The sequence below is a fragment of the Syngnathus acus genome, chromosome 6, assembly GCF_901709675.1.
Source record: "Syngnathus acus chromosome 6, fSynAcu1.2, whole genome shotgun sequence".
Classification (NCBI taxonomy): Eukaryota; Metazoa; Chordata; class Actinopteri; order Syngnathiformes; family Syngnathidae; genus Syngnathus; species Syngnathus acus.
In genome coordinates this window covers 13421326-13444049 of record NC_051092.1, presented here as the reverse complement: position 1 = coordinate 13444049, position 22724 = coordinate 13421326, and the positions used below count along the sequence as shown (strand labels likewise).

Below are 22724 nucleotides of genomic sequence, written 5' to 3'. Positions count from 1 at the left end.
TCATTAGGCCTATCTAAAGGCTCCACACATCTGGGGTGACAGAGACTCAGCTCATCACAAATCCTAAAAGCTTTTCATGCCCCAGTCATGACTGCTCGTATTGTTTCATCTCCCTCCCCACCCTCTCGCTTGTCCTCTGAGCCACCCGCCGCCACTCGCACTCGGCTTCATCTCTTAATGCCTCTATCTCCTCCACGGCCAGACTGTGACGGTGGAAGCGCAGACGACAGGCGAGCTCTAATCTAAACCAGATGAGGCAGAAACAACACAGGCCTCCTGCACCGGTTGCTCTCGCTTTTAACCGGGAGGCCCGCTGGCGTGTGCGTATGTGTGTGTGTGTGTGATTACAGCTTTGCCTTCTGAGTTGAACCACAACTTCTGAACATGTGCATTTTCGCTAAGACAGATGTCAGGTGTCAATCAGTGGCTTAACTGCCGGAGGAGTTGACTGTCCCTGACACACTACATGAGCTATAAGTTCAAACACTGGATGCTTCCCCAAGAGGTCCCTAATAAACGGAACTAATGCCATTTCCAAAAATCAACATTTCCTGACCAAGAATCAAACCAGGGCATAGCCATGAGAGCGCCGAATCCTAACCAATAGATCACCAGACTGTCTATTGCCACTTACCGTTTTTCCATGTATAATGCGCATAATTTAACTAATTTATTGTCCTAAAATCTGGGGTGCGCATTATACATGGGTACAATTTTCTTTTTTTAAATTTTTTTTTTTTATCCGGATATCATACGGAGGCCGCCATTACAGATGCGCTTTCTTCTCTGCTGTTCACTTCAAACACGCTCCATACGAACACAATGCTCTCGTATCAGACGCTTGCTTGATCACCTGCTCGTTTGCTGTCACAATGTACCCTACACAAATCCGAAACATTTCTTCGCTATTGAGTTTGCTAGCGCATGCGCAGTGATACTGGCTGGCAGAATAACATCCGGTTGTTCCCAAAGATGATCTTTTTTCTGAAATAATTTTACGTTTACGGACTTAAGTAGGAGTCAAAATTTGGGTGCGTATTATACATGGGTACAGGCTTTTTTCCAGCATCAACATGCCATTTTTAGGGTGCGTATTATACATGGGGGCACATTATACATGGAAAAAACGGTATACCATATTTGTCATGCAAGAACAATGTGGATGACAATTTTTTTTTCCAGAGCAAAATCCAATCAATTATTTTGGGGAATCTTTGGGTGGCTGGCAAGCAGGAAGTTGAAAAAAAAAAGGCTACTTGATTTTAATGGAGCTCATCCCAACTGTCCTCAAGGACATTCTGGGGATATTCATCCGGTCACGTCCACATTGCACATGGCAGCCGAATCCAGTCAACAAAATTATAAATTATAACGACTTGAAACCGACTGCAATGTTCAAATTTTTAGGAAGCACAACACATTCATCTTCAAGTCCGATTGAATTGTTGCCATCGTAACTGCTAAACCAACATAAGGCAGTGCAGCTGGCATTCAAGCAAGTCATCTTAACAGACCAAAGGTGGTGGAATCTGCCAACCAGCATATCTAAACCTCATAAATTAACATTGTGTAGCTCCTTCATCTGCTGGCTCTTTGTCATGGTTACACATTGTGAGAGAAACGATCATTTCATCTGCTGGAATCCCGCACGTATTTTGCAAATATGTGCAGCTACAAACGTTCGCGCATCATGTCTCATTAAGTGTCGCTAACAAACCTACAACTTATATGAATAATGTATGAGCACATGTCAGTCTGTGCCGATGGAAGTCTTTCACGAGATGCATATCAAATCTCAACTGTGTTACTCCCAACCTCCACATGCGTCCTCCTCCATTGTCCCTCACGCTAGCGCCTTCATCCTCACACCTTGAACAGGGATGGAAGCGATTCATCATTGTTCAAAGAAGACAAGAGTCAGTAAGCTTTTAGCACCAAGGAGTCAAGGAATTAATGTTCCGCCATAGCCCAGGTGCACTGTGTCTTTTACACTCTCCTTCCTGGAGAGACTTTTAACAAGCTCGAAATGGATGCACACAATCCTAAAGTCAATAAAAGTCAGTGTTCCTCTGTTCCACTCATTCATGTCTGTCTGCTCTGACCTCATAAAAAAACTCAATTGCTCTCCCGTGGACCCTGGACTCACTAGTGACTCCATTTTGCAGGCGCTGGGATTTGAAGGCTTCCCGCTGTCAAGGAGCAAACATCAACAGCAATGGAGGTTCCAAAATGTCCATACATAGATGTGAGTGGTTGTCTATGTGTCCTGCGACTGACCGGAAACCAGTTCGGGGTTAGCGTAATATGATCTATTGTTCCCATTCTTTTGTTCTAATCATGACTCATAAATCAAAAAAAAAGTTCAGTGTTGAATCTGTTTTTGCAATCTGAAATTTGTCAATGTCAAAGATTTATAGACGGTTTTTCAATTACAAAACTATATCATGAATCGGATTTTTGGGGTAGGGCTAATTTCAACTGTATTACAAATCATATTTTCATCGGCGTTGGTGGTGCCGGTGTATGGTTGCTTGTTTGTGTTCGCAGTCAAACATGGATATCGTGGCCGGGGCGCGCAAGCAGCACCACAGGAAGCTTGCCTCAGTTTGACCTCTGGTGACCTCAGTGGCTCTCTGGCACGACACCACACCACTGAGGAAGTGTGCGGCCTGAGGGAGCCCATTAAACCCGCTCACCTCGGAGCACACACTTGTGCGACTGCTGAGTCTCAACTATTTCTGTGTTGTCACAGTTAGCATGAAAAATTAATCTGATTTCATGACTGATTACATATTCAAAAAGTCACTCGTCATTTGATTTTAAAAGTGACTATAGATTAAATTACTTGCTCGTTAATTGATTATCAGCACAACTTCAAGGGAAAGTGAAGTTAAAAAAATAAGTTAAAAGTACAAAAATACTCAAGTGAAAGTCATACGTATTCTGACAAGTAAAATTTATGCCAATAACTTTTTTTTAAGTAGCTTGTTAGAACCGACCTCAAGAAACAATAACAATATGCACCATAAATCAGTTGCGAAGCTAACCTAGCACCAAACCTAGCATAGCATGCTAACTTATTCCATAACTGTCACCCTCAATAATGTAACTTATCATTTTCCCACCGCTCTCTTTTCCCTGCTTGCTCTACCTCGATGTCATTCAAGTTAGAATGTATGTGTAACTTAGCTGTCCTGTCGATTTGTATTTGTGTTGAACTTTTATTTAATTTTAAGTCTGATTGTACTGTAGTGGGTGTTTGGTGTTGTGACCGCCCAGTCATTTTTCTCGCTAAAATCACTTATTGATTGAGTTATGAGTCAACTGATTGTTTGAATTTTACTCTGATTGGCGAAAAATAGTAACCTTTTAGAAAACCCACTTCTGGAAAAAAGGTCCATATTACTACTACTTTTCTTGAAATACTCTCTCTCTCCGTACTTTGTTTACATGTACACACCATTTTCTTCAGTCTGTGCGTCATTTTTACCCTCCATTGTGCTCGCGTAAAATAGGTCACATTTCATTCTTCTATGTACGCATCACACATAGTTGAACCAGGCTGGATTAAGACTTTCCTTCTTGGGTCAACAGAGCTAAAAGCCTCAGATTTTCTTGCCATGAACTCATCCTTAAGCTTATTGAACTAAAACATCTGGACTCCCTCTACTTTCCCTCGACATTGAGTCTGGAGATGGTTCTTCAGGAATTTGCCACGCGGATTTGGATACACACATAACAGCCGTCTGGTGAGTGACGCCACCTGAGTGACTGACACTCTCAGCGAAAGCATCAATCCGATATTTGGATGATGAAATAACGTTTAAAAAAAAGACTGTGGTTGAGATCTCGGTTCAGATGCTAAAAAAAATCGGTAGGTGTGATTTATTCGATAAAAAAGGCCAGATCCCTGGAGCGTCAAACTTAAGCGAGGATGACACAGACAAAGACAAAGAGCGCAGACAGGCCCAGCGGGGGGCAGGCTGTTCTCCGTAATACGCCGTCAATGAATCTCATTAACATGGCTCCTCTGATCAGCATGTGAGAATCTTCCGCGGCGGGCCATCCGCTCTGCTGTCGCCTCCTTCCGCTCTCTTTGATTACGCTCTTGCATAAATGAGCATTATGTTCTCTTAAGCTAAAGGGTGTGATTTGTTCTTCTCCCTCTCCCTGGTTTTTGTCATTAGCCTGCACGGTCACACGTGAAACGCAGCGGGACGCCATGTTAAAGATGTGTCCACTCGGCCCTCATTACAAGATCAGGCTTGTTGAGGCGTGATAAAAAAAAAAAAAAAAAAAAAATCCAGGCTCTGGAAGAGTCTTCTTGCTTTAATGTTTTCACGCTGAAGGTGTAATGGCAAAGCTGAGTCTTTCTAATCAAAAAATGACAGATTGTCTGTCAGCTGCCAAGCAGCAATGGTAGTCCTTGACAAAGGTCATAGCATAGGGCTAGCATAAGGGGTTCGATTTTTCATTTTGACTAATCTACAATGATGTTTAGAGTACAAGTAGTAGCTCGTCACGTTTTTGCTTGAAGTCGGCGGGGCCGCTCGGAGCAAAAAAATGAGCGCTCTGAAGGAAAATAAAAATGATCTAATCGGAAACTCAACAAAACGACTTCAATCACCAGGGGTGTCAAAGTAATTTTTGTCGCGGGCCGCATCGTATCCCAAATAAATGTATAAATGTCTCATATTATATACAGTACAAGCTACACAACAAACTCGTTTTGAAATCGGACACGAATAAAAAAAATGTTCAAATAAAAAAAAAAAGATGACTGGTAATAAAAATTGCCAGCAACATCTCTATTTTTTTAAATGTGAAGACACTTTGCAATTTCACTGTTGACATATAACGTCGATGCACAATTTGTCTTCACGGGCCAAATATGATTACACTACGGGCCAAATTTGGCCCACGGGCTAGAGTTTGACACCCCTGACTTAAACGATCCTATAGTCGGGATGTGTGTGTTGTCAAAATATGGTACAGGTTTTTCCCTCTACAGGAACAAAGACTTGTCACCCGCGTCTCTTGATAAGGTCCCCTCAGGAAGCGGCGGTAGTTCGTTAAACAGGAAGGCCCGGTCCCTTCCATGTGTAGGTGTTCCTTTTTTTCTTTTCTATCTGTGTTTCCTGAATGAAAGCAGCTGCTATCCAACTTAAACAAACAGCGATGATTTTCCACGGACAAGAAGACAGTCACATTCGATTGTCCTCAGAGAGTGCCGAGGCGTTGGATGAAAGCGACAGAAGAGTCGGGCCCGGCACCACGCACGCGCCTCCTTTAATCATGATCAAGTGCTGCCAACACTGGAAAATGTAAATTCCAAAGACTGCTCAGCATCAGATGGGAGCGGACTCGGCGTCTCCCGTCTCTCAAGCGGCTGACAGAGTGAATAACGGCAGCTACTTGTAAAGCTCCAAACTAAACAGCCTCAAAAGTACCACAGACCTCGTGTCCTTCTGCTTCAAACACAAGAGCCCCAAACTGATTTACCATCTCTCCACAAAGCCTCCCTCGTGGCTCCAGACAGACTTCCTAAAGCTCCCGCGAGCTCTCCGCTACGTTCCTGGCACGGAACGCGCAAAAATAAATAAATGACTCGCAGGCCTGATGGCAAGCAAGAGAATTGAGCGAAGGTAAAGAAGACATCCGGTAAAGACACAGCAGACATTATAAAACGACTGTTGGTGCGTATCGCTTAACCGCCGTCCGACTGGCGAGAACAATCTCATTTACCCCGAGTCGTGCCGTGATTGCACCTCTTGCCAATTTGAAGTGGCGGCCGCATTTGTAGTCCAAATGCAGCACTCCCAACCCCCGCGGGAGCTGACACACTCAAATCAGCCCAGCTCCCAATAGGTTAGGGAACACTCGATCCTATTAGATACCGTCGCTCGAATAAGAGGACGAGGAAGAGGATGCATTCACTCACCTCCATCTGCTGTGGTCAACTTGGCACACACTCAGCATTCTTCTTCGAAACTATAAGCGAGAGTGAGATAGATGGAGGTTCGCGTAACAAATGTAGCACCAAGGCCTTTTCTGTGTGGGGGTGACAAGTGCATTACCATAGGTTAATGAGTAGCCCGGTGCTGCCCGGAGCTGCGCGGCAACCTCCATCCATCACCAAGACCACAACACTGACAGCGCTCGCACAATCTAATGAAGAAGCGGATTGGAACATTCAGCCTTTAGCATCGCTCAGTTTACGATGATATCAGGTGGTAAGGTACTATCTTCTACGCTGGAAGTAGAATTTGATAACACTTTTCAGGTTCACATCGTTATAGAATATCAGGGATGTACTGTATAAATTATGGAAACACATTTTTTACATTTTGCAGTGAATACAAGAAAGATGACAGATCAAATAATCCAACATACAAAATAAAACATTCCCTCCTCACACACTCTAAAAACACTGTGACTGGCTAGTCGCTCTTCGCAGAGGATAAATAATATGTGCCTCCAAGTACTTTATGAGAATCTTTAGTGTGACTATATCGTGTGGTTTTATTATTTGCGTCACATCAGGTAGAATAGCATATGTCCGTGAAGCACCTTATAAAAGAAGCATAAATGCAACCTTAGCTAATCTACTGAGCTTCGATGCAAGCGTGTCAATCAAAAGTGAGCAGTGGATATTCTGAATCCTTTATGAACTGTACAAGACGTACACCGTATATATATTTTAGAGCTCGTAACGCTGATTATGTTAAGTCCTAATTGTATTAAATACTTATTGCAGGAAATGCTGAATGTTAAATGGGAGCAAAAAGCTCACAGGGAAGACAGCTTGTCTCCTTCATGCATTTATTCATAGGAAACAATCAATAATGAGATTGGGCTTATCTTTTAGCAGTCTGCTCTCTTTTATAATTGCTGCCTTTAAGTTTGATAGGCATGTCTAGAGACGAAGAAGAGAACCTCCTTCCGATCAGAGATGGAGCTCGGTGCCAAAGGGGAAAATTAGATGATTCAAAAGAATATTGAATATTGTTCATTGGTATATGTTTAGAAATTTATAGTCTCCAGCTATCTGTGTTCTACACCACTTATCCTGTTCAGGGTCACTGGAAAACTGGAACGTAGCCCGGCTGAGTGAAGGGGAAAGCCAGCCCCAATTGCCTGTCCATCAAAGGGCTGGTATATAGACAGAGCAGACTACCGATCACAACTACAAGTAATTTAAAGCCTTTGGTAACCCTAACATATGATTTGCGTCTGTGGTACCTGGAGAGAAGCCGCACGTGCGCAGCAGAAGACCGCAAAACATGTAGACCAGAAAATGGATCAAGCAATCTGAGCAGAGAGCCCGCAGGGGTCTACTGAGAAAGGGATGGTTATTTTCCACTGCTGTTGGATTCTTCACTCCGCTGGGCAGGAAATGAGGCGGAGGACACCCACCGACCTGCCGCCACTTGCCACCTCTCGGAATATCACGGAAACAATTTAAAATACTTAATGGACATGGGCTGATCCTCTCTGGCTGTCTTATTGAGGGGCATTGTGAGCCGATCATTTACGCGTCGAAGTCATGAAGATGGAGAAGAGTTGATGTTCTAGAGGGGTGATTTCCGACCACTGTACCGTGGCACATTAGTGGCAAATGAAAAATCAGCAGAGCTATCTTGGCGAATGATCCAATTTCACTTCAAGTGGCAGATTAAGCCAAACCGTTTCTTTACAATAATGTTCTATGCGTCCCCACTCGTCTAAACACAGCTTTTGGATTAATAGTGTGTTTGTGCAATAGGAATTAAGCATCAAAATGCACTTTGAGTGTGCTATCAATTAAACAAACTTGCCTGATAACTCGGCGAGAGCGATGATTTTGACAGTGGTTTTCCAAGTCCAGCTCGGATGACCGATCGATCAATTCGCTTGAGTGTACGTCAGCAAACTTAATAGAGGCTTTGCAGCTGACGTCATCAAGCTACCCACATTAGCTTGGCGGCCATCATGGCGGTCAACTTTTCAGTGCCGGTCAACGACTCACACACGCTTTCTTGTTATATCTGCTGCTATTTGAGCTTAAAAATGCCGGATACCTGCTGTGCTGTTGGATGTAGCAATAGACGAGGCGATAAACCAAATCTTAGCTTCTATAGATTTCCGGCGAACATGAAAAAACGTGATAAATGGATCGCGGATATTCGTCGTGAACGATGGAAACCTACGATTTACACAAGGGTATGCAATGAGGACTTCATATCAGGTATGTAAACAAACTATTCACCCCTGATTTGTTTCACAAAATGTGAAATAATACAATATGGGATGATACAAATATGATTGTTGAAAATGCTGGGTGCATTTTTAGAAAGGCAGCAAGAGCAGCAAGGCAGGGAATGGGATGATTTCTTCAGTTCACCCCCCCGTTTTTATTTTGTGTTTATTTTTTCATGATGCTTGAAAACGTTATCAATGTAAATATTGAATTATATTTCTTGGTTAAGTTTTCAAGCCAATCAGATGTGGCATCAGGCAAAAATAAACAAATAATAAAAATGGTAGCAACTTGAACAGACAGGTACAGTATCTGAATGATTTCACTCTATTCAGTTTTTTAATATGTCAAGTTATGAAATGCCATTACAAAACAAATCGACGAGGTAATTATAAATATCTGGATATGAGCGTTCAGGCAGGTCGGCTGTTGCAAAATGCTCGGGCGATTTTAGCATGCTTCTCGGTAAAAGGTACGGATCCGTTGTGCCAACAAGGTTCAACTTCTCTCTGTGACGATTCTTGGAGTCTTCATCCAAATGCCTAACTTCGTTGGATAGCAAATCAGCCATAATTCGGAAGAAATCGGTGAAAACGTAGCGCAGAAATCAGACAATCCATACAAACACGTAGGAACGAGCTGACTAGTTGACCGCCAAGATGGCGGCATAACACAAAATCACGTGATAAAACCACGTGACTGCAAAGCCTCTATTGACTGCCGCACGAATACTTCCCTATCTTTGCCAACAGTCTCGGATGGGAAAGCACTGTGGTTAGTCATGTCAACAGCCACGGCCAGTCACCAAGTCACGGAAATTTTTGGCCAGCTGCTCCCATCTGGATTTCTGGATTGTCCTGACACATAAGCGAACTGTTTCGGCTGCTTGATGGGAGGACTTTTTTCTTTTTTCTATCTAAATTCAATATATATATATATATATATATATATATATATATATATATATATATATATATATATATATATATATATAAAATGTAGCCTTGTCTTTAAAAAGAACACATTTTGCAAAGAAGTCCAACATGAATTGAACTCTCATGTTCGTGAATTAGTTACTAGAGTTAACCATGCTTAATTTTTGCTCAGTATGCAAATAATAATTATGTGCTGTGACAGCTGCTGTTCATTGTCTGAAATATGATAAGGAGTAAAATGATTATAATTCAGCATGGCCAGATGCAGTCGTGTTGAATTAGTTGGAGCGATCTCTTGAGGGAGCGATGAGGAATTCTAATGCTGCATCTCCATTTAAAGGCCTTTTTTTAGACAATATTTGATTGTGCCTTGATGTGAAAATAACGGGCACGTAATGGTGTTATCTAAAGTGGCTTGGTCCTTTCTACATTGAAGTCAAGACAATTATAGGGCCGATGTCAAAAATCATGATTACACTTTTCCTTTTTTTTTTCTCTACATATAGTACAACCACTTGGTCTTTTCGCCCATCTTTATTTTGCCCTAGTTTATACTGCCACCTACTGGTTTTCAATGGTGCAACCCTGAGCATACAAAAAAGAAACAAAGAAGCAAATGTGGATACCCCTTTAATTCTACCTGTTTTCAGAGTAACAAAACATACAAAACGTTTCTTACCAAATATGGCTTACAAATCCACATAAATTGTTTTGAAAAACTTTTTTTTCTTTCAACGTGTAAAAAAAAAAGACAAGAACAGCAAAAAGCCTTCATCTTTAAGTTAAATTAATTTTACAATTTGGCAGATGAAACAATAACATATTTGAAATGTATCAACACATAGAAGAACAGCAACATCTAGGAGAGCAATACTTTTTTGAAATTAACAGAAAAAACAAATACAGGACATGAGTCCATGTACAATGTGCTCAATAAGTCATCTGCCAATGAAATGGGTTGGGACCGAAAAACAGAAGATCAGGAAAACCAAGCAAGGAAGTAAAGAGTCAAGAGTCTACTGTCAGTTCACTAACTTTTTCATTGAGAAAAACGCAGATGAAGCCTCCTTTAGCAAACTCAAAAATACAGGAGTGGCGCAGGCGTATGAGGAATTGGAGATGTGAGCCAAAACCTCCACCGCAGATGCCCTGCCCAAGGGTTTTTCTCCTCCACCCGGTGGCAGCGGGAATAGAAGCGTGAGATTAATTCCACACACGCCCACTCGCACCCTCTCATCTCCTACTCATCTTGATGCTCCGAGGTGAGGAGAGTCTCCGGTGGCTCGGCTGCATCAAATCTAGCTAAAGTGCTCTCGCTCTCTCTGTTAAGCGCTTCATTGAGGTCAGCGGAAGGAAACACCAAAGAGACAACAACAAAAAAATCGTACTCGCGTTTGCAACCTTTCAAATGGATAAACTACAAACAAGGTCTCCTTTCAAATTACATATACAATAATAATTATTATTATAAGACAACAATGGTAACTTGCGCACTATGGTCAACAATCTGTGAATTTTTTCATGTTTGAAGGTGTGAGAAATCTGCACAGCCGTCAAGACAGAACCTCCAATACAAGAGACTTCTCTCTTTGTGTGTGTGTGTGAGTGTGTGTGTGCGCGCACATGTGTGTGTTTGTGTAGGAATGTGAGATAAGGTGTGAGAGCGTAAAGGAGTCCATCCACGTACACATACGTATGTTTGTGTGGGTGGCACTTCAGTATTTAGGTACTTTGGTATAATCCTCCTGTACGACACTCTTGCACAGACACATGGAGAGGATCATCCCAAGAAGCTGGCGCGGGAGAAAAAAATAAATCAATGACATGTATAAGTGTCATCATACATGCATTACAATTTTACAATACAATACAATATTACAATTACTATGCTATTCGCAGTCACCGCATAGATCAATTTGAAGGAAATTGTGTGGCGTAGTGCAAACACAACACAAAATTTTCCTCAAGTCAGAGGAGGAGGAGAACCATCTACTGCTTCAGTGCTACTATGAAGAGAAAATGGATACCTCTACGACAGCCACCCCGACACATATTCCCAGAATAACTCCACAGTTGTCCAGGAGCCAATTCTCCACACTGGTCATGCAGCCCTAAGGAAGCAAGTAGAAAGGAGACAAAGATGACCCCCCCCCAAAAAAAGGTTAACAAAGGGGGAGTGGCAGACTCTTTTCAAAAAGAAACAGCACAAAATGTTGATGTTGATTTCTTCACGGTGTCGTCCCTAGTTCAAGTTTTCCTTTACTTCCTCTCGTGGGATTTGCTTTATTCTTCCCATTACTAAACCACCTTTGAAACATGTTTTTCTTGAAGATTAATTTGCATCAATTTTCATAGAAACACCTACCTCTAAAAAAAAAGTACTAATAATGCTCCCCCTTAGAAAAATGTCACTTTTGTCAAAATACAAATCAGTGTGCATGCTGAAGATAGCAAACCTCACACTGTTTATGTAAATCAGTTCCTCTTTTTTTGCAGCTGTCTTGTTAGTGGAGGCAATGCAAATCAGCAGGGACATGATTAAAAACCAAAAAAAAACGCACGCACACAATTAATTGCCCATATTATGAAGACATTGAGAGTGAAAGGGAAAAAATAGCAAGCCGTAGCGGATGTGCAGCATAGCCTGGGCCAATGAAAACCCCAAAGCCAAACATTGGCAAGAGCAAAGCAAAAACACAGGAAAAGCTGAAAAGATCAGCAGACTCAGCAAGTTGAGGCCTTCACAAGCAAGCATCAACAAACCGTACCGTTTGGTAGACGGGAAGTTCCGAGGAGAGATGGTCACAAAGGCCCCCCTCCCTGATGTAAGTGCCGGGCAAGGACTCGTTGCGACAGGAACACGGATAGAGGTGCTGGGAGCTGTTCTTGATCACCATATTGTCAGACCAGTTGCCAGGCCCCGTCCACCCACAGCACTTCATCTGTGACAAGAGGCGAGATGTGGGAAGTGAGTGGGAAGTGCGACAACAAACTACACCTGATCTCGCTGATCTTGTCTCATGTCATTTTCCACGGTTGAATCAGAACCTGTCTGCAAACTTCAAAGCGAAACTTGGTCATGTGCGACAACTCACAGATTTCTGGATGTAGTCCCAAGTGTGCTCTGTGGTTTTGTTCTGGCCGGTGTAGTGGGTGATCATGCCCTTGATGATGTTGGACATTTCATGTTTCAACTAGTAAAAACAATGAAGAGCATTCATTAGTAGTCACAGATGGGATGAACTATTTGATATTTTTCTCTCTCTATTGCAATTGTTATTTAATATTGCGCCGAGTCTTCCTTGGTGTTTTTTATTTTTTTTTTGCAAACACCAGCAATAAATAAACCTGTATTAAGTACATCTGTGTCGAGATGTTGCCCACATCGAATTGATTCTAAATGGCAAAGGCAAATAACACCCTTGTCTTTATGTCAACATCTGGTTTACATGTTTCCCGAGGCCATGCCTCCTGTCAGGTGCTCCGCAGAGCTAAAAAGCTGCACAAACGCAGCTCGAGCTTCTACTTGTGTACAAGATCACAGAGCTGTGGCAGCATTGCAGCCTTCACAGCTCTTTTGGAGATACAACCCCAGCCTATTCTGGGAAAGGGGGGCAGGCACCGCCCTGCCCTGTGGTTAGCCTTAAACACAAGGAGCACGTCAAGGCAGTAGCAGAGAACGAAAGCTCTCAATTGGCCTGCTTGGGAGAGCTCAAATACAAGACACCCTACACGCACTGTGCAGACACACTGTGGCTAGTTATTTTAGATTACCCAAAATGAATGAGGTCAGCACTGTTTTGATTTGATTTCGATAAATGTTATGTATTTAGTTTAGTAGTTCTGATGTTAGATGTATGGCAGTCAAAACAACCCCCACCCCCCTTCCCCATGTGTCATTTGGGCCAAGAGGTGGTGTGGTTAACGCTACTTTTGGTAAATGGAAGGATGTCGCTTTTCATCTATTTTTGGCCAATTGGCCTTGTAGGTGGCTTACAAGTTACAGGCTGCTCTGATGTTTTTCCACCCACTTCGTTGCTGATGCTCTTGATACTGTGCTGTGATACTGTTAATTAGTTTTTCTCATAGATTTATTTACACTTTATTTAGTTCCTCTGTTCAAGTGTCTCACATTCGATCGAGCATGACCAGGTAGCAGACAACGAATAACGAAATTAAACATTGGATCATAATCAGACAAATGATGTCTTTTTTTTTTTATGTCTGTATTACGTATTAGGCTTGTGTTTTTAAATGGCAAAGCAAAAACATTCACGCAAGCCAGTGAGTTGCAGCTCTATCCAGTAGGGGTCAGTGTACTCTCAAAAACTCAGGCTGATTAGATTTGTTACACAATTTTAGACCCGGTTTCAGGTTACATAACTAACACGACTGCACAAAAGTTGGGTGAATGTGTGATGATAAAACCCAGCTACCACATCATTTGGCTTACAAAAAGCCTCCAATGTCACTTTAGTAAAAAAACAAACAAAAAAACAACAACATCCTGTGACGTTTCACTTGTCGCGCTATGAAAGAGTGTTTCACCACAGGAAGCAGGAGGCTTATGCTCACAGCTGTGGCATGAGGAAGCGCAAACACCTGGCAGGCCACAGCTGCCGCAATGCGAGAAAAGGTGGCGGGTGAGCGGGCGGGCGGCATTCTGAGCAGGGCTGAGCAACTCAAAAAGAACACAGAAGTAAGCGTCTCACCCGATCTCTTTGGAAGTAGATGAGAACTCCGGCGGTCACTTGGGCAATAAGGATGAGCAGCAGACAGGTGAAGTACTGTTGGGGATGAACACAACAAGAGCGATGTTCAAATGAGACCGAGAAACACTGCAAGCAATAATAATGGCTGTGATGTATATTTTAACCAGTCAGACCTCTTCACATTTCATTTTTAACTGTGTGGGAAGGACACTGTTTCACACATTATCTCTAGGGCTTGTGGTATGTTTTGGAAATTGCTAGGAGGTCCTGAGGCAGCTGCTTACTGTCACTGGGAAAAGAAGTAGGTCAACAGCAGCTCTACAATTAACGGCCAACACAAGAGGCCACGTAGACCCCCGGCCCCCTCCTTCTCCGCCCATTCGCTACATCTTCCTGGCCTTTATCCCTGTCCCCCCCCACGCGCACCCATCTCGGTCAGTCACCACATGCTGCAAGCATACATGAGTACAGACGCTATCGGGTTTCACATCAGCAAGAATTTGTCATGTGTTCTTAACCAGACAGGTGCAATTCAAGCAGGTTTCTTGTAAGCAAACAGGGGTTCTGTTCTAATAATAGTTTGAAATAACAGTAGAGAACACCAATAAAGAGATGATTAACTACTGCGGTCAATTTTGTAGACATGCAAAGCATGGTTTTAGGCTTTCCGCTATTTCAGTCTCAGGAAGAAATGCAAGGGAATTACGGGAAGTTTGGATGACCAACATGATTTACAAAACAATTAGTTGGCCGTGTGGTCATGACTAAGATGCAGGGCTGTTGCTGGATATGACATGACTTTCGAATTTGAGGTTGGAGTAAAAAGCCAAAGACAACATACATCAGAGTTGATCATTGTAGTCAGCGTTGTGTGGATGTGTTGTGATTGCTTTGACTGGACTTTGACTCGGTTGTGAGAATCACAAATATTTTATCAAACATATTTTCTTTTGATATCCGCATTATTTTGATCTCCACACGTCGTGACCATCTCTCTGTCTCTGCAATTGAACGTGTCCCGTTAGTGTCTGAGATCCAAGTGGATGTAACTGCTCACCAGACCGAGAAGACAACGAATCTCGTAGATGGCTCCAATGCAGCCAAAGAAGCCCATGGCCATTGACAAGGACCCCACTCCAATGAGGATGTAGGAAGCCACTTTCACCGTGTCTGACGATTCTTCTGCAGAAAAGAGTAAAAAACAAAACAAAACAAGAGTTGATATGAGAGTTGAGGGGAAAAAAGAACCGAAACTGCATTGGACATTTTTGGGAGATAAGAAACCACGCGGTTTCTTAATAAACTCCGCTCTTCTTTTTCTGCTGTAACCACAGAAAATGTTTCCAAAATGATTTCAGCTCACACGCAAACGAATTTGATATGGCTAGTCACAGTGAACAAAAAAAATAACAAAGCTCCTTAAAGCAAACAGAATGAAATACTTTTTCCCAAAAAAAGCATTTCTCGAACATTATCAGCTAGCTAGAGTTGAAGCGAGACAAGTAAAATATGTGGCGAGATTAACTGATTGCCTGCTCTCTCTGGAACAGTTGGGGGGAATGAAATGGTAGATTGGAGGTTTCCAGAGGAGATAAATCACAAGTCACTATGTTGCCATGTGTTATCTGTGTTGAAAACCAACCATAACAAAAAATCTGAAAATGAGAGCCGTGGAATATTTCCAAGGTGGAATAAACTGGCCAGAATCAGATAATTCACTCCACACCGTTGCCAAGAGCCTGGCCTGGCAGCTGCAGCAGCTCATCCACGGCTGCGCTTTGTCGCTTCTTGGCAACCAACCACATATACTTAATCGTGCGCTGATGCTTTACATGGTTGTGTGCTCATCTCATTAGGCCAGACATGATCAAAATATCCATCATACTCTAAACCAGTCATACGAGAATACCGTGAAGTGTTCCCACAGTATATCTCTTTACTGGTTGCCTTGACCAGCCAAGTGTCAGGAAATGACACTTGTTCTTAGTCTAAAAAAAATAAACTCACGTTCTTATGAAGACATTAATTATATGTGGAAAAAACTTTTAAACACTATTCTTGAATTTAGAGACTGGTCACACAGAGGTCAGCAGTAAGTTCATTAAGTTATTTTTGCAGTGACTTGCGAGCTCTTTATCATGACTGTAGCCTTTATCTGTTTATTGTTCCCAGTACGACGAAGTTTCACTGGACAGTTTGTCTCTTCTTGAAAGAAAAAAGCTTGTAAAGTTCCAGTGAAGTATTTCCTTTTAGGCACTCTGCCAGGTGGCTTGAAATCCATTTGACAGACTTCCTGCTGTCTTCTTGTGAGCTTTAAACATGAACATGGCTTGAGTCAGAAACTGTTAGCCTCTGTACTACATTGTTCCATGATGCGTCGGACCTTGCTTGCGGCCAAGTCTCCTCCAAAATAGTTTCATATGGGACCTTTGAGAGAGTGGCTAAGGGAGGAGTGATTGGCATGGAAGGTCCGACTGTAAATACAAGCAAAGATTCAGCATGTATACACTCGGGAGAAAAAGTGATGGCAAAGACGTTTAGCATTTCTAAATTTACTTTTGCTCAGAATGTCGGAAAATGTGTTTTGCTCCACTCTGGCTATGGAAAGCTGGGTGTGAGGGAAGAAGAGAAGTTTTGTATTTTTTTTTTTAACAAAAAACATTCCCAATGTCTTTTTGCCTGCAGTTATGGAAGCAACCTCTATTTATATAGGGTATAATAATAAATGGAAACTGAGGATAAAGAGTTCCTGTTCATGTCTAACAATGGTGCAACTTCAGAGAATACTGCGAATGAATAAGCATCGCTTCACAAAGCTTTGTGTTTTTGTTTGCTTTTCTATGCACCGCAGCAACAGACTTTCAGTGAGGTCGATATAGTAGAATGAAAGGGCGACCGGGTTGGAAGGTCACCGAGTCCCAAATGGAGGGGGACGCTCAGGGAAGAAGGGTCACGACTATCTTTGGAGGAGCAGACGGGGTATCATAAAAGCTCTGCTGGCTCTTGAAGGGATGAAAAATACTATTCTTGCTTTTATGTGCTTGATGCCTGGACTGGTGATAAGCAAACTCAGCTTTGAATGACCTTGCTGAGAATGTTCTGCGGGCAGCAACAGGAAGAAGACAAGACAAAACTCAAATATGCCTTGTTAAGGACTCAAGGTCTTTGTTAAAGTGTTAAATTCATCATAGAACTGGAAAGAAATTCAAACAGATCTGGATAACGGTTTCAAAGTGTTGTGAGTGCGAGTGGGTTATTCTTAGAAATCATGCTCCAAGAGTGTGTGAGGTGAGCCCAAAACTGAACCTATTAAAAACAAATGGATGCTTGAAATCAAACCTCCCTTCAGCTTGCTATGACTAAATAAAACCAGTTGACTCAGCCCTTTGTTTGCAGGAGATTGTTGAATGATCTGGCCTACTCAGTTGTTACATGGACGCAAAACACTCAAGTACCTAATTATTGGTACACTTGAATCGCTATGCTGTCATGTGCGAGTGTGACTTTTGGGGATGAAGGTGGATCAAGGTAATCGCGTGCCTTTTTTCTGCAAACGCATCGTCACATTATGGACAGTGTGGAACTCGATTTATTGTAATGCACTTTCGCTCAGTCATCTTATTGGTTCCAACTGCTTTTGAAACTGATCTATTCTCGGGCTCCTTTACACGTCGACAAGAGATTCAAGATTTGACAAGTCACAAACAGGAAGCAGCAGATATCGACGGCGCAAAATACATTCGCACGCAAATAATGTTTAATTTTGGGTTTATCTCTGCATTGGCAACGCAATATTGGAATTGGTGCATTCTGGTGATTGATTTTAAAGCGGGTAAACTGGGTCATCATCCACAGCCCGGAGCGGACCACCATTTCTGAGAACCATCCATATACTTTTGACCTCTTTCAGACTAGCATGCGAAGACAGGTGGTACACATACATAGAAGAAATGCTATATATATCTTTCACACCATAACAAAGGCAGACAATAAATTTCCAACTTAGGAGAGAAGGAAACTTTGCTTCGCTAAGCAAAGACACATCTGGAATGAATAAAGCAAGGGCTTAGCTGTACAGATTTATACTTGATACCTTTCCATCCTGGTTTGCTCTTCTGAGGCAACGCTGGAATTTGGTTCCATTATATTTTTGAACAATGTTATCATTGTGCTATGTTATCTGATAATGTTCCTGTTTGCAACTATGTGGAAGCTCTGGATTCTTGGGGAGAACTAGAACCGTAACAACATCTGTAGAGGTGTGAGATGACATTGAGAGCTGCCGGGTTCAAGGTACAACGTCGCACAAAAACAAAAAGTGTTCTTCTCCATGATAAGACTAGACAACTTGAGAAGTCTTGAAATGGTAAGAGCATGTTCACTCAGCCGCCTGCGGTTTTGGGGGGGCTGAATAAGTCATATTGTTTCAGTTTTTGGGGTCTGGTGTGAACATGCTTACATTGTTCTTCTGCAATCAGCCTCCTGAGAGGTAATCCACATTTATTCCATAGAGCAGGCAGTCTCCAGTCAGCAGAACTGACTGGGGTCAAATGTGCTGAATGTTTACGGAGCATTATCACACCAGGACGTGGCAGTTGGAGGGCAAGCATGTGTGTGCATGTGTGTGCGTTCAGACACTTACGTAGAACAGCAATGAAACTCTGGGTATCAAAGAGAACCCATAGTCCAAAGCCCATGATCAACGCTCCAAAGACCTAAGAAAGTAAATACAATAGAAAAGAGTCAGGCCACCACACACTTAAGGGAAAATTAAATAACTCTTGTTGGGGTGCAAGTCTTGGTTATGAGGCCTGTTACATCTCAAATTAATCCAATTATCACTTGGTAAGCCTTATTTGTGCTACTTCCATATGTTTCTGTGCATTCACTGGGATGTCAGAATTGTGTGAAAGCAAACTGCTGTGAACTTCTGTGCTACAAAACTGGATAAATACAACATAACAAAAGTACTACATACAAATAGTTGATACAGTAACCTTTATTCTGCAGTCCTTGTCTTTTGTTAATTATGGCACTGCATTACAGACGAATGACAAAAAAAAATGGAGGTATTATGTTCGAGTTGTTTCATCATGATCTCTTGAGTAGAATATTTCGCCTGCCCAAAAAACTCTGGTACACCTCTACTGAGGTCATGAGGCTAAGAGCAAATCTTTGATGTGATGATGATGGTTCTTGTGAGGCAGTTGAGGGGCACAGTGTTTTTTTTTTTTTGGGGTGGTAGATGAGGGGTTATGGAACCCCTCCCCAGCACTCGAGCAATAATTAGAGCCCTGGTTGAGAGGTGTTCATTAAGTTGGACTATTGAGCCCCGGGCCGTCATCATTAGCCCACCAGTTCCTGGCGTCCACTAATGTGTGTACACATGGACAGACGGCAACACACACTTCCTAAGACGCATATCAAAAGCTTTCTTTCAGGAATACAAACTCATTGGGAAGGTCCAGACTTCCTCATTTTTAAGAGTTCAGTTTCATCTGGCCCTGACTTCATGTTGTGCCCCGTCAAAACAAGATGGCAATAAACCTTAATACACCATCTGCTGGGCTCTGCTGTGCCACCAGGCAAACCAAGTGGGACATTTGGTGCTCCACATGGGGGAGAAAAAAAAAGGGGGTGGATACTTGCAAAACATAATCCTAAATACTTGACAGTAGCAACGTAGTAAGCGAAAACTGTAATTCCGAGAAATAAAAAAGTGAAACAGGACCAAATGCACAATTGTGAATCGGCGGTTACTTACAAAGAAGATGAGATTGAAGAGGAAGAGAAAATACTTGGTGACGGTGATGCATCCTTTCGACATGGTTGCGATTCTGCCAGACACATCGTAAACACAGTGCAGCGGTTGCTTTTTATTTTGGATAGCCAGCGTGTGCAAGAAATGTAAAAAACACAGATGGAGAAGAGATAATTATACAAAAGCAGTTTCTCTGGAGAAGGTCAAACCACAGTGTAAGAAGAATGGAAAGTTTAACAGATTCGATGCTTACCAATTCTGTGAAGAGTTTTTTTTTATTTTTAGGTTTCTTCACAAAGACCCTAAAAAGTCTAAATGGCACACTTTGGTGACAAAGCCCACTAATGTAATCAAAAGCAAGCTGGCTTTACTTGTCGCAACAAGTTTGCAAAAGCATAAACCATGTGACCAGATGACGTACAAGCCTGAAAAAGTGGAACAGAGGCCGTCTGACAATACACAGTTTGGACACGATAAAGTGCCATCTGCGTCGCAACTAGTTTGCTACACTTTGTCACAATCGCATGACAGAACAAGTCCTCCCTGTGTATGACTGCATCTCAGTAGTATGAGCAATACTTTCCTTTTGAGAAACAGCTGTACACCAGACCAGCGCCACATACAAGCACAGTAGGAACACTTTATGGAGCTCCCTAGCAACAGGATGAGAAGGCCCCACTCCAAAAGTGCTAAATAAATATTTACCAAAGCCAGGCTTTTTCCTTGACTGGCACACAAAATATAGCCAGCGGTGGTGGTTACTTGAGAACACTGGGTGGCTTCAAAGACAACTAACGGCTCAGTAATCGAAAGGAAAAGCATTTCTTACATACAAAGGCAGAACACGACTCGTCAAAACCAAGGTCATTGTAATCCGTAAATGTTGAATTAAGGCATCTAGGCTTATATTTAGTCTCGTTTTCCCGAAATCGTTTAAATATGACTTAGCCAACCATGCTATTAGGCTAACTGGAATATAGCCCAGATATGAATAAAAGTGCTGCTGTGGTAGTAACCTTCAGGGGTCAACATCGTCGACAAGCTTGTGGTTTTGCCTTGACTTTCAGCACCATGGGCTGTGGTCACGTAGCCGACTGCTCGTAAATTTCAGATGTGAAATATGTCATAAAACACAAGTCAGAAAACTTTTTGAAGGGTAAACAAATCTTGTATAATCACCATAAAACATTTGGCTTGTGAAAAGAGCATCTGCTAGCGAGATGACCCAAATAGCAACAATTTTGTGCTAAACCCGAGCACACAACCGATAGTCATGAAAGAATATAATCCTCAAAGAAGATTGCTTTGTGGATTTACGGACCGTAGTAGTGTAGATTAAAATGGTTTTCACATTGTTAGTAAACAGAAGCCCATTCCGAAAACGGCCTTTTGAAAATGTGCCATTAAATAGGCTACCGGCGTAGCTTCAACAAAGAGAGTCGAGCACAGGAAATGACAAGCCTGCTACGTTTCTTCAATAGTAATTTAGGTTAGAGATGTGGTCATCTGAAATCATTGCTTATAGACTTCATTCTAAAGTAACCTTCTCAGTTTGCCACATCTATACTGTATTAGAGGCAGCGTGAGTGGCAGATGGCTACATGTCTAATGGACCCAGCATGGGTCAAACACAGCCCTGAAGGCAGTAGGGCTCGACCTACCTTTATCCACTCTTGTTATATCAATATCTGACCCATTTAAACATCTGTCAAGCATCTGCTCCAACATGACCCTCTTGTGGTATCCTGGTAATAAAGCCTTTGATACAGTCATAGAATCCTATATCTGCATTAACACGGCACTTGAGTTCATTATCTTCTTTTACATGATTGTTGGTAGTGCAGTGGTTCACAAAATAGGCAACCAATTCAGTGTTAGCCTCACAGTGTGTTATTCTTAGCTTCCCTATGACCCTACAAGAGGATACGTTGGTGGAAAAATAAATGGTTGGCCTGAGATAGCATCCACACAGGTAGGGGAAAAGTCTTCTTGGTGATACCATCTGGATGTTGATTACAGTGTGTGATGTCACAGGATATTTGCGTAGACAATGATTCATCAGTGGTGGCAAAAAAAAAAAGGGGGCTTCCAGACACCATGTATGAGAGTCTGACTAGATTTTGTCATTGCAATCTTACGCCACTTCAAAAGCGGAATTAATAATGGTTTACAATGATTGTTCCTCGGTGTCTGCTGGTCAACCACAATATCGTGCCGCTCCCCACAGACAAAAAAACAAACAAAAAACACCACCCATTGTTGAATCTCCTTTTCCTTCAAAGGAAATAGAGTAGGTGGGAATTTAGAGTTGTGATTATACATTAGTTTACAGGGATAAACTGTATTTGTATTTCAAGAACTACATGAAAGAGGTCTAAAAAAATCTTTTAGATGCAATGCAGCTCTAAATATTAAATCAATAGTTGCGTTGTGTCAATTATATTTTTCATGGAAAACATTAGAATTAGTTGAATAAATGGAGCAGCTTTACTTTACTATGCTATGCTATGCTGCCAAACCGAGTGGTACCAACTTATTTCGAGTGAGTTTACAATACAGTTTTTAAACATGACACAAAAACGTAAATCTACCACACAACTATTTCAAAATGAGAACGTTAATATGTTAAAGAGACAACAAACGTGTCAACATTAACATTCACATCTGGCTGGCAGTTTGACAAAGTCTTGCGTCGAGGTACATGAGCTTCAAAATGTGTTTCAGGCGATTATAGAAATAACACGGCAAAAATTAAAAGTATTTAACAAGCCATTTTGGAAAGTCGACGTTTTTACTTTGGGGCCAAAACAACAACAAAATAAATCACACGCAAGGAACGGCAAAAATACGACAAAGGTAAGCAACCGTTTACAGTATACCTTTTAAATTAGTTCGTACGTGATAAAAACCTCAATAATGTTAAGACGAACTTACTTGTTTCTTTCAAATCACCGAGTTTTTTCGAGTCTTGATACACGCGTGTGAGTGACTCCAACTGCCTGCTTGCTGGTGAGATTATGCGCGTGCGCGTCCTGAGAAGTGCTCATTCTCACAAGAGCACCCCCCCCCCGCGCGGT

At 42.1% G+C, this 22724-nt stretch overlaps 1 protein-coding gene across 1 annotated transcript; it reads right to left on the bottom strand.

Moving 5' to 3' along the window:
* Positions 1 to 9787: 9787 nt before the first annotated feature.
* LOC119124574 (CD82 antigen-like) lies at positions 9788 to 22718 on the bottom strand. Its single transcript, XM_037254687.1, has 9 exons — positions 22582 to 22718; positions 19651 to 19723; positions 18529 to 18601; positions 14944 to 15068; positions 13887 to 13961; positions 12270 to 12368; positions 11943 to 12116; positions 11202 to 11285; positions 9788 to 10967 (listed from the first exon to the last, which is right to left on the bottom strand). The coding sequence occupies exons 2-9, from the start codon at positions 19711 to 19713 to the stop codon at positions 10890 to 10892; spliced, it is 771 nt and encodes a 256-aa protein (XP_037110582.1). The 5' UTR covers positions 19714 to 19723; positions 22582 to 22718; the 3' UTR covers positions 9788 to 10889.
* Between the last annotated feature and the right edge of the window lie 6 nt (positions 22719 to 22724).